This window comes from Abramis brama, assembly GCF_963993115.1.
Source record: "Abramis brama genome assembly, chromosome: 1".
In the NCBI taxonomy this organism is placed as follows: domain Eukaryota; kingdom Metazoa; phylum Chordata; class Actinopteri; order Cypriniformes; family Leuciscidae; genus Abramis; species Abramis brama.
In genome coordinates, this window is record NC_139963.1 from 27,735,143 (window position 1) to 27,752,413 (window position 17,271).

At 38.1% G+C, this 17,271-nt stretch overlaps 1 protein-coding gene across 5 annotated transcripts in view; it reads right to left on the reverse strand.

Annotated features, from left to right (window-relative positions):
- rbfox1 (RNA binding fox-1 homolog 1) overlaps positions 1-16,751 on the reverse strand; it is a 245,770-nt gene extending 229,019 nt beyond the window's left edge. For 2 of the 5 annotated variants that reach the window (XM_084126014.1, XM_084126013.1), the window contains exon 1: positions 16,585-16,746. In XM_084126014.1, coding sequence (XP_083982140.1) covers positions 16,585-16,629 — 45 coding nt within the window. In that variant the 5' untranslated portion in view covers positions 16,630-16,746. Of the gene's footprint in view, positions 1-16,419 lie in introns of all 5 variants that reach the window. The other 3 variants (XM_084126017.1, XM_084126019.1, XM_084126008.1) reach the window with 3 other exon arrangements.
- Between the last annotated feature and the right edge of the window lie 520 nt (positions 16,752-17,271).

Consider the following 17,271-nt stretch of genomic DNA (forward strand, 5'->3'; position numbering starts at 1 on the left):
CTTATTATCAACATTGAAAACAGTTGTGCTGCTTAATATTTTTGTGGAAATTGTGATGCATTCTATTCAGGATTCTTGATTGAACAGAAAGTTCAAAAGAACAGCATTTATTTTAAATATAAATCATCTGTATCATTACACATATCTGTACTGTCATTTTTGATCAATTTATGTATCCTTGCAAAAGTACAAGTTTTTTTTTTTTTTTTTATATATATATAGTTGCGTCTTCCAAAGATCATTTTGGTTTACATGGAACATTCTGTCATCATCTATCCTCCTCCATGTCTTTTGTAGCTCATGACTTTTTTTTTTCTTTGGAACACAAAAAAGTCTTATCAAAATTTCAAAGCTGCTCTTTTACATTTAGTCATTTAGCAGACGCTTTTGTCCAAAGTGATTTACAAATTAGTACTAAATTAAGCGAGTCATCGGCAAAAACAGCGCAAGAAGTGCTCAACATACATAAAATGCTTTTACATAAAATGAAAATAAATGCTCGTCTGGCTGTCAAGTACATTTGCATGATGATATGATGCTTTTCTGAAAAACGCTGTCATTTACAAACCAAAATTAAGCTGACAGGAAGTAAATCATCAAAAAAGTGAACAGAGAGCCTAGCCATTTAAAATTCACATGAGCAGGACAGAGACTGAGTCTAACCTTTTAATGAACCCATCACTGAGTCAAGAGACCCACACAATAGTCTAGCACATTATGACATCACTAATCAATAATACATATCAAAGATAGTGTAAGGTGGAGAAGTGGAAGTCCCACCTTTCACCAAACCATTGTTGTCAGATTGTATCACTGAAAAAATATACTATTAAAAATAAATTTGTCAAGATTATGTTTCAATAATAATGATTTTTTTTTGTTTTGTTGTTGATAATCTGTTTCACACAGATGTATGTCACAATACTAAAAAAAGAGACCTGTCTCTACTTCAATTTTATTCAGTTTCAATCAAATTTGTGCTACATGCACATGAGGAGCTGTTTATGAACAAATAGATTAATGCCCATCAATCAGGCATTGCATATTTCCTTAAACAAATCTACTTTAAATGTGACATTAGCATGAAACTAAATGACAGTATATCTGAGAGATATAAAATCTCATTTTCTCACTTGATATTAACCACCATCAATGACACTGCATGGCAATGACAAACAAACAACAGCTAGGATATGATTAGAAAAGAGATAAAAGTTGCATCTATCCGGTATCCCGGAGGGGGCATATAATGTTTCTGTGGTGCTTGGTGCACACTCGTCTCATCTGTGCAAATCCTGTTAAAGTGGAAAGAACTGCCTTTGAGCACATGGAGCCCACAGAGATTTGTCTAGGAGCATGATGGACCACAGTCACCGGCTGACACAAGGCCACCGCGTGAACGTATGCGAGTTTAAACCCGAGAACTAGAGAGCATGCAGCACATCCTCGCGTTCAAACCGTCATCTCTGAGGTCATGTTCACTGGACTGCATCCTTTAATTTCACTACAATATCAGTTTTTGTTGTTCTTGTTTTGTCCTTGGGTTGAAGTCCCACTGCCTGCAATTTAGTGTTTTCTGGGGGTCTCTGCGCGCCCGGATCCATATATCCAGCAATTGACGTGTTCCAATTCTGTTCATTCTGTTCCTACCAACTAATTGCATTGGTGTGATTAAATACGCAGATCCAATCTCATTTCTAAATGCTGTAATGTGATACGCTTGCGTGAAGCACAGTGGAAAAAATGGCATTACGCAGAAAATGAGAAGCACCAAATCAAAAGGGAAGCTTTGATGGCTGCTTATTTTTGGCTGTAGTGTAGCCGGGCCGTGGCAGAGCATTTCATGTATGCGGTGACTTCTGACTCGGTGTGCACCTCTTATGATTGCTGCCTGCAGCTATTTTCTAAAACACAATGGTCTGAGAGCTTTAATTATTTTTGGCCTTGAACAGCTAATATACTTTTAATTGCTTGCCATTTCCCAAGGACCGTTTTATCTCCCTGACGTCTTTCTAGTAAAGTGTTCGTAATTTCGTTGGGGTTAAGCAGACAGAATTTCATCCTAAACCCCATTTAAAACATGAGCGGTAATGAGAGGCAAAGCAACCTAGAGCTGCTCTTTAAACAGCACGCAGCTTATTTATGAAAACTGCCGCATCTAGCGTGCTTAGCTGTGCCACAAACCCCCTCTATTACGGCAGATCACGAGAGCGAGCTGTACATGCCAAAAACCAAATACTGATGCCTAACACGTATTGCATTAAGGAGAGCAAATGGAAAGGAGGGGGCTGTTCTGTGATGTCTCCTTCAGGGCGACAGGCATATGTTAAAAGGTACATGGTGGCTATGAAACAAAATCTAAAAATAGACCTGATGTTCCTATTCATAATATGCATCCATTTATAATTACATTACAGGTTTTTAACGTCAGAACACACTTCATTCCTGAAGTCACCAAGAACATCAAACCCATACGAGAGAAACTGAGACAGTTGCCTGCAGACTTTTTTTTACTGGCAGGGAAATATATTTACTTCAGTAATATTTCAATTAAAAAAAAATATATTCTGGGCAATAAAGTTACAGTTTACTGTTTTAGGTACTGAAGATTTCAAATGGCCTTGGCTGCTCTAATAGCAAACAAAATATAATTAAGCTTTAATATTAACATGCAATTGTTCGCTGTCAAAATATTCTTACGGAAAAATAATGTAAAAAGCACCAACTTTTTAAAAAGTAAACACTATAAAAAGGTTTAAAATGTTTAAAGATTACATTAGCAGGACAACACATGTAGTTAAACAAGCTTTTGGAAATAAATAGTATAGATTTGGTACAGTATTTCTTAATAAAATGTATGAAAGTATTAACATTATTTGCTTTGAAAATATATACACATTTAATTTAGATATTTTTTATAATCTTTTTTTAACTAAAATAATACATATTTTAAAGAATATAAACATATGATACATTTTCAACAGCTGTAGTTGCCAGATATGCATCACAAAAATGCAGTGACATTTTAGAGTATATATTTAGAATATATAAACACATAAATATTAAAAGAGCCAATGGTACATACAAATGCCTTCGAATCATGTATGCATACACACAATGTCATTTTCACCTTTATTCTCGTGATTTAAAAACATGGGCAGCAACAGCCCCATCCACCACTAGAGACTTGAAAGACAGCTGAATAGCAATCCATTCCCTGAGCTCATTTTCATATTCATTTAGTCTCCACCGTCTCTCTGTAGGCCATCTACATATCTCGTCCTGAGACGGCAGAGAGGTGGAATCAGAATTCACAGCACCCGTCAGTTCAGGAGGCACATCTTGATCTAACACAATGGCTGCACTGTGCCAAATGTCTGCTATCGGTGCCTTTATCTCTCAGCGGAGCGGCAGGAGACTTCCTGTTCCCCTGCCTGAAGTGCTATCGACTTATAGAGCCGCGTTGGAGTTTGTTCTGTAGATTAGGTGGGTGATTAGACCAGGGAGCCACTGGATCCCTGTAAAACTATGGCCTGTTCAAATGCATTGCCATGCAATCATATCCAAACATACAATGTACAAGGATCAAAAACGGAAAAAAAAATTGTGGATTGCCTCCACTTTTTGGACAAAGGGTGCTTATGTCTAAATGATTTGCTGCAAACGCTGTGTAGTTGCGTTGTGAGTGAAGAGGGGAGCTAATCCCCAAAAAGTGTTTTCCTTGTCCTGTTGGTATGTTGCCAGTGTGTCTGAAAAGCCGCGTTTACACAGTATGTTTCAGATCGACGCGGGAAGCTACGACTGACTTTTCTAAATAGCTGGCATGTTCAAAGATTAAAATATCTCAATTATGGACAGAATTACTGAACAAATGCATATTCTAATTAGCCCTGTTTATCTTCCAACAAGCAGTTTCTCTCGCGCTCTCTCTGGCTCAGACGAGTCCACCCGAAGCATCCTTATCTCCACACACATACATGCTCAGCCCCACGCGGCAGACAACGGATGGCCTCCTTTATATGAGAAAAACATTTACATAAACAGAAACTACTGCCGCTGCCAAGTTTAAGGGAGCAAGTGTAGGGATTATTACCGGTGTCGTCTTCATTCATGACCCTGGAGTCATTTGCCTGCTCTGTGCCATGAGACATTCGTAAGTCGGAGGACACAATAGTCACATACAAGACAAATGTTTACTATGCCTAACATGGCTTCATGTCTCCTAGGAGGTACTTCAAGAAATAAATCATCCAAAATGATTTACTTACTCTCATGTTGTTTCTATGAGAAGAAATGTTCAATGTGCTGGTTGCTCTTTTCCATGCAATTGCAATGAATGAGGACCCAGCTTTCAATGACACAAAAGCATAATGAATTATTATTAAAGTGATCCATACAAGTCATGCTTTATATTTCTAGTCTTCTGAAGCCATCTGATAGTTTTTTTTTTAAATGTAAGAAATCCAAGTTATAAACTGATCTTGCCGTCAAATAAGCCATTAACAATTATGAGTAAGTTTGAGAACCAGGGGCCAGATTCAAAAAAACATTCTTAAGAGTGAAATTCTTCTTAACTGCCATTTTCTTATTTTCTAACTTAAGAATAAAGTTAAAAATATTTTGTATTTCCAAAAACATTTATTAAGAATGTTTTAAACAAGATGTTCTTAAGAAAATATTTGAGAATTTCTTAAGAATTGCACATTCTCAAAAGGTACACTATGTAACGGGTGATTCAAGATTTAGCTACTCCATGTAATCCTATCTTGCTCGTTGTGACAACTAACCTATGCCGCTCCCACACCATACACACGTCAAAGTAGCCGAAGCAAATTTTCTCTATTTACAGATATGACGAGACACGCATGTACACAGTTTCCCACAAAAACCACCCAATCAGGTTTAAAATATAAACACTTATAATAGGTTTACTATAGGACGCTTTGTTAATATATTAGACATGAACATGCCAAAGTGGATGTTAAGACTTAATTTTTACTTCATTTTCAGTCTTTTCCCCACATATGGTTTCAGAAGACTTGAATGTATTGAATATATGGACAGAATTTATGACAATTTTATGAAGATTTCGAATATTCCAGTCCACAATTATTGTAACTTCAAGAAAAAGAGTGAGCAGTACATTAAAGTCACAGAGGTTTGAAACAACATGAGGGTGAGGAAATTATGACAGAATTTTCAGATTTTACTTTGTTAAACCTACAAAACACAAATTGAAACTAAAAATATCAGAGCTGCCAGTGGATAAAAATAGATGTCATATTTTTCTTCAGTTCTTTTGTAAAGAAAGAGACTCTTTCAAGGGACACAATATGTATAAAAACGTTTTGAACAAAAACTCACTTTACTGGCTTGATGCCAATGAACAGAAGACAAAAAAAGGTTGCAAAACACTGCCTGAAACTACCCAAAGCTAATGATGGTGCACGAATGTGCAGAAGTCAATGTAAATACACATTTTACAAGCTTTTTTAAAGTAAATGCCAATAATGAATATGAATACAGCTGCCATAACGATCAGATCTAATTATTACAACAGCAGCTACATGACATAGTGTTGCAAAAGCAACCAGCAAAGCTAACATTTCTGGCAAAATCTTGGAAGGCCATGGCTTTTTTTGATGTCACAGAAGAAGGCGACTCATACCTGGCAATTGCCTCTCAAGTGAACCATGCACCTCCAGAAAATGGCCATTTATCAGAAACAAATGAGATGTCATAGGTCAGAACAGCACCCAGGCCTTGCATCCTCCACAGGCTTGCTATTTGTCACACCAAATGAGCAAAACAACAGGCTCTGCAGAGAACACTGCGAGGAGAGCCTCTCCAATTAGTCAACTGATACACCACTGCTGCTATCGCCATCAGCGAGCCAGTCGGAAGCAAATGGTTTCCTTTTAAAACTTCGCTGTCGTCACGTACAGAGCTGGGATTTAATTGAATACATGCAAGCTAGACTGAAAACATACCAGCTACATACAAGCATCTGTGGCATAATCACTTTTGGCCTACTCTGCCATATGTGAGCTGAATTATTTAACTATACAATGAAATAAGTCACCAGAACAAAGAAGCTTAAAATACTCATTAATGACTGGAATTTTTTTCATTTAACCGCTGCAAAATAGATTTAAGCATAGCCACCACATTTCAGGAAAACACTGACACATCATGTAGAGGCTAATTTGGATTATAATTATCCGGAAAAAACGTGCTGCTCAAATTGGCACTGTTATTTCAAAAGTCCTTGGAAGTGCAACAAATGAAATAGTGGGAGAGAATGAGGCGTGGATGAAATAAGCCAAGTCACTGATGCGGTGTTGAGGGAAGCTTTTATTCTCCACAAATCTCAAGATCTCAAGATTTCTCATGTTCCAAGAATTTCAAGGATTTTTCAGTCTATGAAGGTGATTTGACTTCCACAGTTAAATGCCGCGGTAATAAACGTGACTATGAAAGCCTGTGAGAATTGTGCTGATATTTTAAATGAGTGGATTGGAAAAAAAAGGAGTCTTTAAAAAACACACAGTGAGTTACAGCCCTGCATCTGCCTTGATCACTACAAAAATATATGTAAAAAATCAAAGAAAGAATGTTTTAATTGTTTTATATTGATTTTCAACTGGCTCAGAGCCACAATAACGTAGAACAGTAATGCAGAACGGCAATTTGAATTTGACTGAAAGAAAATAGTTTAAATTACTACATATACAGTATGTGAATGCACCTATAGAAATTGTATTTAAAAAATTGAGACAGACAGACAGACAGACAGACAGACAGACAGACATAGATAGATAGATAGATAGATAGATAGATAGATAGATAGATAGATAGATAGATAGATAGATAGATAGATAGATAGATAGATAGATAGATAGACAGACATCACATGAATAAATTACATTTTAAAACATTAAAATAGTATTTATACATATAAAAATGTATTTAAAAAATTGAGACAGACAGACAGACAGACAGACAGACAGACAGACAGACAGACAGACATCACATGAATAAATTACATTTTAAAACATTAAAATAGAAAAGTTATTTTACTGCACAACCCAGGCTTTACAAAGAATGAGGGAAAAATGTGAAAGGAAAACTGCCTTTGTTGCTTCATGAAAGTTGAGCTTGTCCTTCACAATTGTGTCCTAAGCTTCATGCATTCCACAACCAGGCAGACGTCTGCAGACAGTGAACACTGTTAACAATGTGGGGAGCTGTTCTTGGCACTGCGCAGCCATGACACTTTGCCCACGCACTCTCTCGCACACATGCTGTCCGCTCATTCCGAGCTGGTGGGGGAGGATACCTTGGGTTTGAATGTCAAAGAGTCAATGTATACAAACAAGTCTGGAAAATTGATGATGCCTGTGTATGCATGTGGTCTGTAAAGAATATTAATATTCCCTGTGCCCATTCTATATTATTTTCAAATGGGTCTGCTGGACTTTGAAGGTGGAGAGAGGAGGGGTGGAAACCGCTGTCTGTAAACTCGAGCTGTAGATGACATTATTAATCTCAATTTAGGAACTCTGTGAATGCGCATTGAGCTGCGACAAGAGGAAGCGATACAGTAGCAGAGCTCCTCCCAGCGGGGTGTTCCCAGATTAGAGTACATATAGCCTGTGCGTCCCCAGCGACGCATTAAAGTGACAGAAGTCCGTTGACGGTGACCTTTCATACAGATGGCCAAAAGTTAGCTGTCAGATGCTCGCCATTACACCCCAAAATCATCCTGGAGCAAAAAATTGATTTTTGTTTTGCAGCAGCCAGGCAGTTTATGGAGGGCGATTAAGAGCAGTTTTCCTCAACTGGAAGAGGATTCCCTACACTGGGGCCAATGGTCTGCCAAAATGGCTGTAAGAGGATGTCTAGCATCTGCAATGTTTGCAAAATCGAAGCAAGGCTGATAGTCAGTGGATCTTTAAAGACTAGGAAGTCCTTTTCAGTAATAATAAGGCATGCAATGACAGCTGCCACCGTTCCACTTATTGAGTAAGTGTGAGCCTAGTTGCATAGGAGAGCAGCCCACCATGATGGGAAAGATGTCACTGAGTAAAGAAGATGCAATTAAAGGCTCACCTGAGAGAAAATGAGTGCCGGTGTCTCGACGGGCTGTTATGAAGCCTCACGTGCTGTGTATTAGAGATAAAAGGGTTCATCAGAAATTCTCTCTGAAAAGGCAGGAACAGTCGCCATGAGGATTAAGATATTCATTAACATAATAAAATAAACAAATGAAATCTGTGGGGCATTAAAATTATAATCCACATCAATGGCTTTTTCTGAGCATTTTTCCCCTCACAGAGAAGACCATAGAGTGTAAAACGATGACAAGCGCCACAAATATACCATAAAACCTGATATACAGCCACGTGGACGCCACAAGAACAGACTGTACCACAAGTTGGATGTAAACGGAGAGGTCTAGCTTTGCGTTCTCTTGATCAGTCACCTTTGCGAATCCCATTTTCATCCATAGATGTCAGGATTATCTTCACTATCTCCCTGACACAGTTTGTTTCTGTTTACACTGCCATGTGGCGTTTTATGTGCTGTTGTATTGTGCATATTGATATTTCACACCAACACAGTCCTCTGAGTTGTCACAGGTTGCATAACATTCATTCTGGCTGATACACTGCCAATTCTGTTCTGGCACAGGCCTTCGTCGCCCATGGCAAAATAAACATCAAAACCTCACCATGCACGCCAAACCCAAAGAGATTCAGGAGCGACCTCCGCGGCTCAACGTGGATGAGGATGAAGCCAAAGAAGCAGATTTAGAATACATCACAAAACCTCTGATGAAAAAGAATCTCATCTCAAAGGGTTTTACCAGCCATCCACACTGGGGTTTGGAGGAACACATTGAGTATCAGGCGCAAAATAAAGTTGAGGTGAAGAGAGAAAATATTGCTAAAAAAAATAAAGCATGATAAAAATAACTCAGAACATGTGACCAGGAGCACTAGAGGAAAACCTGATTCATGTCAAACTGCTGGATAATAATCCACACAGCACAATTTCAACAGATGGGATGATGTCTAGTGGGACCTGAAATGTAAGGCTTCATGGAGAAATGGCTGAGCACATTAGAGTTAATACCCACCTGATATCATTTGTGATCTCTAAGTACCAGCTGAAAAGCTCCAACATGACAGGTAACGCCAACATCTGGTCCTCAAAGTGCTCACAGACATACATTCTACTGTAGCCATCCATGAGCCAATTGGATGAGCCAATCACAACAAGCGACAACAGCTTGAACCCTTCAAGACACGTCTCCCACCCCAATGTCAATCACATAGGCAAAAACGGCAAACAATTCCAGTCTCGCTGGTGCTTTTTAAACAGAAAATGTATGTTGTCTTAAGGAACGGCATCTGCATAATACCCCATAATCCTGTGAATCCTGCAAACGTCTGTCTGACAGCAACATAGACAGAGCCCGCAGGAGAGGTTTAATCAAAGGTCAGGACAGAATCTTAACACCGTTTACCAGCATGGCCCAATCCCTCATTTGGTGCAGCGCCAAATCCCAACTCCGAGGGGAAATGTGATTGCAAATGACTTATTGTACAGTGCATGCTGATGAGAAACTAATGTCATTAAGAGAATATGCGAAAGCAATTGTTCAATGCACTTTTAATGAGAAGGAACATTTTCATCTCTGTTTTGACAGCAAACAAAGGCACGTCAATTGTTTATGACCATTTATACCTGTGCAAACGGAGGGAAAAGTGTGATTTGCCTTCACAGGCAAACTATTATTCAGGCTGTCATAGCAATACTGATGACAGACAGATGGAGTGCTTGTTTTGCACTCAGGAAAATGCAGCTTTACACGGACCGTATATTACAAAATAAACTTTGCTTATTGCTTGCGCTAGTCACCCTACTTACACACAACCAACCACCCTCCTTTTCTTCGGGCTAACCCCTGAACTGTTTTTCTTCCTATTCAAAATAACTGCTTAACATAAAGATTCTTCTGTTTTACAGTTTTCACTTAAAAAGATTGAGGACAACAGCCAATTTTCACTCAGGCACCTCGAGTCACCACCTCCTGCATCAGAATGAAGACGGACGGTACGGGCAAAGCGCAAACATCTGGAAATCCTGAAGAGATAGTGGTACTTTTACAAGATTAAATAGACCACATTTAATAACATTTTACTGGGGAAGACTAATGTTTCCTTTCAAGCGCATTAGCATTTTGATAACCAGCTGAAGACTTTTCTTCCATTTGCGATAAGGAGAGAATGCAAGGCCGCATAGACAGCATGAAATAATTGGCACGGCGCATGTGGAAAGTCAGCATTTAAAAAGGAGAGGGAGTAGAAATAAGGAAATAATAAAAAGGAGGTGGGAAAAAAAACACATTTTCAGGTAGATGAGAACCGAGGGAGTGCTGATTCTAGAGTTTAGAGAAGGTTCGCTACAGCTCAGGGTGATTTCACAATTTGAGCAGTCCTCTATGTTGAATAAGTGTCTGAACTAATTATGTAAAAAACTGAAAAAAAAAAAAAAAAAAGCATGCCTCAGCACTATGCCCAGAGTTAGCCTGACGTATTGTACTGTACTTCCACTGAATACAAAAAGATTGAGAGCCCCTACCTCATGCGATCTCCCTGATGTCTAAAATAAGAGGTAGAGTAGCCTCAATCTGTTATTATGCTTCTCAAAAAAGCCTTCAGATTGCGTTACCGTGTAAACGAAAAAGTAAAGCAATGACTCATCTGACCTATGAGTAAGGCTTGGTGTAACACACCACGGTAAAGCCTCTGGCGGATTTAAGACACATGAGCGTGTAGCCGTGCCACGGGGTGTTGGTGACTGGTCTGACAAAACCATGCTGTGTGAAATCACTTTGAATTATCACTGTTATCATCACCAGCAGGCCCCAACCTCAGAGGACCTAAGGACAAAACGCCCAACATTCAGCTATGAGATCTTGACGTCCATGAAGACTGACGTGACTAGTAACCCTTCCTCAAATACAAAAGCCTAAACATATACAAGGAGCCAATTAAATCATTTACAAACAAACACAAATTAAAGGAGACATTAAGCGCGCCGCTAATGCCCGTCAGCGAATGTCATGAACATGGAGACTGAAGGTCAATGCGGTGGCGTATTTTTCTTCAATTAACTGCTCCTGAGCTATTGACCTGCAAAAGCCAAATTTCTAATCTGTGCACCGTACCACGTCAAACATTAAAATTTTGCTAGTGATGAAAGCATTTAACGATGACTCATTCCGGTGTCAGGCAAGATTCGGTCATCCCGCAGGATCTAACTGATATAACTTTAAATGGGAGCTCTATTTGATGCCTAAACAAAAATCTATGTCAAGTCAAGTAAGTTTTATTTGTATTGTGCTTTTCACAACATATATTATTTCAAAGTAGCTTTACAAGAAAATGATGTTAATGTTTAATTAACATTGTGATTTTATTAAATATCTTTACACCTTATAGTCACATTTAGCAGATTAGAGCTGTATTGTTTACATTTTGCAACAATATAAACAAATCAAGCAGAAAATTGCTATATAGTCTAGATCCCTTTATATATGCAAGCAAGTTTAGCTGGATATTCTTACTGTAAATATCAAACTTTTTTTTACAGAGCTGTGCAATAATATAGTATACATTTTGTGAAAAAAACGTCTTAACTTCGTCAATTTGACAATTCATGTCTTTCAAAATGTCATATATCATATAACCAAAGCGTAATACTTTATTTTAAGGTGACGTATTTACACGTTACTTATACATGTACTTACTATAGTAATAACAGTAAATTATGCATAATTACAAGTAACTAACCCTAAACCAAACCCTAACCGTACCTCTATAGTAAGTACATATAGTTAATAAATATTATTTGCTCAAATAACTTTTAGTGAGTACTCTCTCTTTAGTGGATGTTTACAATTCCTACAAAATCGCATAGCGATATGTCATTTGAAATATGTTGTAAGACCATTAATGTCTGTTTTAGATGCTCACCAGCAACCTGAAAGCTTAAGGGCAATTCCACGCAAAACTGTCACATCCATAATGCCAACACAATGCCATTGTATTTAGTTGGCGTTATGGATGTGACAGTTTTGCGTGGAATTGCCCTTAACTTATACACTACGCATTTGCACTTACACTATATGTAATTACGACAATGTTTAATATTTAAAATTAAAATTTAAATGTAATCTCAAAATGTTAAATGTCAAAATATTTCAGTTAGAAGAGTGTAGGTAAGATATACTAAGTGTAATTAGGACTGGGTATCATTTGAATTTTAGCGATTCCATTTCCAATTCTTATCGATTCCAAAATGGTCAAACATTTAACTAGATATCAAACATATTTATTATGTGTCTTTTTGCAAAACATTCTGTTGCAGCTGAATACCATGAACAAAAATCAGCCGCCAAAAGAACAACTAACGAATATAAATTTCAAACATTAGTAAATACAGTCAGTAATACAATAAGAACAAATAAGCAAATAGCAGCACAAATAAATACATCTGAACAAAGTTCAGAAATCGAAATCAAATAACACTGCATAGTTTTATTTGTACAATTTGTACCACCAGTGCAACAAAAGGATGACCAGAAAGGATTTTTTTAATTATCTAGAAGAAGAGATTGTCATAATGTGCTAAAAAAAATAAATAACGGGCATTACAAATGGTCCAAAGCAGGAATTCTGCAGTGGAGATATAATCTTGCACAACACCTTGCAAATTCCACTTAGGTCTAATTAAATCACTGTTTTGTTTGCCCATCTATGATTTCGTTTAACACTGAAAGGTGTCACCACATCTTCATCCCTTTATCCTCTCTTAATGGTTTGACGATATAGAGATAGAGATTTAACTCTGCCCACCGTGAACATAATTTCAATTACATTAAAAATGTCAACACAAATAACTGTGCCAGCGTGAGATCTACAACTGAGATACTATGTGCTGGGGGTGCTTTCTTAAGAGGATGATGCAGGTGCTAAATGCTAATGGCTTTGAGCGCTACAATCCACGGCCAATTAAGATTTGCAAATGCGTGTTTATCAATGCAAACAGAGTTGGGATTAAAAACAGATTATCCTGAAATTCATTGCCACGAGGGCCAACATACACCATTACATTCCAATAAACTGGTTTCTTCTCCAGGCCAATAAGCATCTCCCTCCCTGAGGCTATTAAGCAGCTATTCTGTCAGTCTTCTTCATTCACAGACCTTCTACAAGCAGCAGTATCGATTGCACTGGAAACCCTTAATAACCCAGGACAACAAACAACCAACATGGATACTTTCTTCTTGAAACTGCAGTTACAGTTCGCCCTCTGGGATTACACAATAAATCACTTGCTTATCGCCTAGCACTAGGCTTCTTGGTTGGTACATCACATTAATGAGATTCATCACATGTCTGTGCTTTTAAATCTCTATCATGCACTGATAGAAAAGACCAAATTTGAAGAACGCTGTCTAGACTGCATTCTCAAACAGACTGCTTTAAAAACCTTTATGGAATAATAGAGAGGGTTAAACAGCTTTGTGTGGAAGTCAATGACAAACGTCATTGTCAATGCAAAACTTATCTGTCATGTTCTCTCTGGAAATTACTGTGAGCATAAAGAATAAAAATGTGACTAAAGTATCAAAAATATTTTCATGTATGAGCTTCCCCCTTCGCAGGATTAACCCATGTCTTTCCTCCACATAACATCCTATTGTTTCATATAATCTTCCATATTTCTCCACGGCCCATTTAAATTTAGCATTGTGAAACAAAATCAAATGACTGGTACCGAATTTGCTCAATAAATTGAACAGGCAGGCCAGTTACAGTTATGTTATTTAATGCATAATGTGCATGAATTTCTAATTATTTAAAAATGTATCATTTACCATTTAAAATAAACACTACAATTTCAAAGTAACAACTCAAAGTTCTTAGTCTACAAAAAAAGAAAAACTAGTGTCATTATCTACATTCATAACACAACCAAACAACGCATTTGAGACATAAGGTACTGCTTCTTCAGGAGCTTTATAACTTAAGGACTAATACTCCATTATATCACTGTCTGATGAAAATAAAAAGGAAGAGGATTCAGAATATTTAAGAAACGTTGGCAGGTAAAAGAGACATATCATGCTTTATAAAGACAAAATCATACAAATCATTTCCTTCTCATGATTTCAATACTGAAAGGGCAAAAATAGCCAAGTGTTCTGATTGGGCAGGTAAGAATTTGACTGACAGCATTTAATCAGGCCTTATAATTTGAACTGCTCTATAATGTCCTTCCTCTGGTAGCAGCTAGAAAACTATCTGACATTACAAGTCAAAGTAGACTATATTTGAAGGAAATGGATTTTGAGACTTGAGCTCTGCTTTTTATTCCAAATTCCTTCACCAGAATGTCACAAAGCTTGTTTCTATATGCTATGCAGCAGACATACAGTACTGTATTGCATACAAAAAACATAAAAATCACACAAAACGAATACTCCCAATCAGAACCTATTTTCCCTGTTCAAAACATTGAGAGTGTAACAGAGTTTTCCAGGAAGGTGTTTAAAAGTTCATCTATTAGTGCCAAATTCATTTGGTGTGGAAAATAACACCACAAATCATCTGAGACATGGAGAAATCATACAGAGCGTTTTGACATATTGTTGTGCCATGGATCTTGGCACATTTTCTTCCATTTGTTGGCACTGTGTCATAGCCACAGTGATTCAGTCTCCATTTGTAGTAAAATGAAAAACATCGGCATTGTGTAGGACCTTATACGGGCTCAGCTGTTGTTTTCTGTGCATAATATTCCTCTGTGGGAAACCACGATTTTAACCATTGACTCCAGAATGAAAATTGGTCTTTTGCCATATACTAAGCAGGGTGCAGGGAGCACTCCTTTATTGAAGCTGGCCATTAAGCATTACAATTACGAATCAAAATTGTAGGTTCTTGTGCCTATACGGCTAACAAATGAAAATAGCAGATTCTTAATTACCTTATTACACTATTAGTGTTAGTTAAACACAAAATGCCTCCTCTGTCACACAGAAATGTTGTGTATTGAGCAAAAAAAGCCTGGTTTCAGGCAATTTAAGACATTATATATCACAAAGCTTTATGTTAGTAGTCAGATGTGGCTCGTTTAAACAAATGCAGGACATAAACACAGATCAAGAGTGGCTTAGCTGCATTCCACTGTCACTGTACAACTCAACATGGTTTTATAGTCAAAACAATATCTTATATTTCTTAAAGGTTTAAATGTGACAGATCTCTGACCACACATTAGTGACAGTGGAATTAGTCAGACTCAGAGTAAACCACTCAAGTGAAAGTGTCTCTGCTGTTAACCTGGGAAAGGTTAAGACCTGTTCTCCAGGATGCTTCAAATAAACCAGAGCCTGATTAAACTGGAAGTTACGATCGCTCTCATAAAACAGAACCCAGGGTCTGCGTGTCCACAAATACCTGTGTAAATCACACCTGCCATCATAACTCAGCTGAAGTAACTGTAATGATAGTCTGGAAAAATGCTGTATTATATTAAATAATAATAATCACATTTCAAATTAAAACCAACAGAACACACCACACCACACATGTGGTGTGTACACTAACATACATACACTGCACACTACTAGATTGTATAAGAGGGTGCAGGGTACATTTCTCAAGCTTTTTATTCTCTATATGAAATTAGGTCTACATATGAGAAGTTCTGTGCTCAAAGCAGTCAGTTTGTGACTAATGTCCACGAAAGACTACTCTATTCCCTGAGCATAAGGCAGTGAGAAAGCAGTTATCAGTCTGTCTCCAAGTGACAATCTGAAAGACATTATTGTTTGTCATCTTCTTTGTAACCCTATTTCAGATTTCAACATTGTACGTTTGCAATGCACAGTTTTCTTCCTGACTCCCACTGTCAAGCGCACAGATGCATTTATTGATTTTCAGTGTGAGAAGATGAACTTTCCAGTCGCAGGTGAACCAGCAAAGTCCTTGGAAATAAAGCAGAGAACTAACGCTGTAACATTTAAATCCCAATGATCTCAAGCCTGTTTAATCAAGCAGATAAAAGCCTAACTTTGCAAGCTAGGTAAACCACAAAGTCCTTTAGAAATGGTATCAGTGTACTGGCATCGACCATTAAAGAGAGAGCATGAGATATGGACCATTCCTTAACTCAAGAGATCTCTGAGAGCATGCCTGAACCCAAAACACATGCCATGCAGAAAAGCACCGGTCTCTCTCTCTCAAGTCCCTGAGAAATGTCCCTCAACGCCACAAACCTCAGGCGTGCATCAAGATGCAAGAATACAAGCCAAGCTGTTGAGATGTCACCACTAACCTTTGATGTTGCAATAAGGCTCAAGCGAGAGTCGAACGAGAAGAAAAACGTGTCGGCTGAAGGTTTAACGGCGGCACACTGAAAACATCCCACGATTTCGCGTTCAAATTCCTCCTCTAACCAACGTGCTCATTTTCCTTTCTCCCCACCGCTCATGTGTCTTACCTGAAGGGCATCTCCCACGACTGCAATTAGCTGCCAAGATTTCATTGTGGTCGGGCAGCGAAAACGCAAAGGAAAAGTGCCTCCTGTTTTCTCAGTGGAGGTAAACCGATTGCGCGCGGAGAGAGGCAGAACGGGCAACGGAGAGCGCGCGAGTGGTAGTCAGTGGACCGTATCCACGTGGTGCCATGTAAATGACTGCATCTGTCACTCCACGCGCCTGTGCCACAGTCATCCTTGTGATCCTTCTCAAGTTCACACCATTGAGCCTGACTTTGGCTCAGGGGTTTAGTGTAAACAACTCGAAAGTGATGCACGGAATCCTACAGCTTTTCTGCACCACAAGTCGATCTAGTTAAGTGGGAAATGCTGAGCTATGCATTCGGGCTGAAAGTTATGTTCTGCATAGATACCAGTTTCTTTTACAACCTAAATATATGAATGCGTTCAGTTAATCTTATAAGATAAGATTCATTCTGTATTTAATCTTGCAAAACCATTAGAAACGAGCGATGGAACTGAAATAACTGAAATAACCATCACCCCTGAGATGACAGCAGATGCTGAAATTAATAAATTCACAAAGCTCTCAGATTTAATTAAAAAAAAAATCTTAATTTGTGACCCTGGACCATAAAACCAGTCACATGGGAACATTTTTTGAAATTTAAGAGTTATGCATCACCTGGA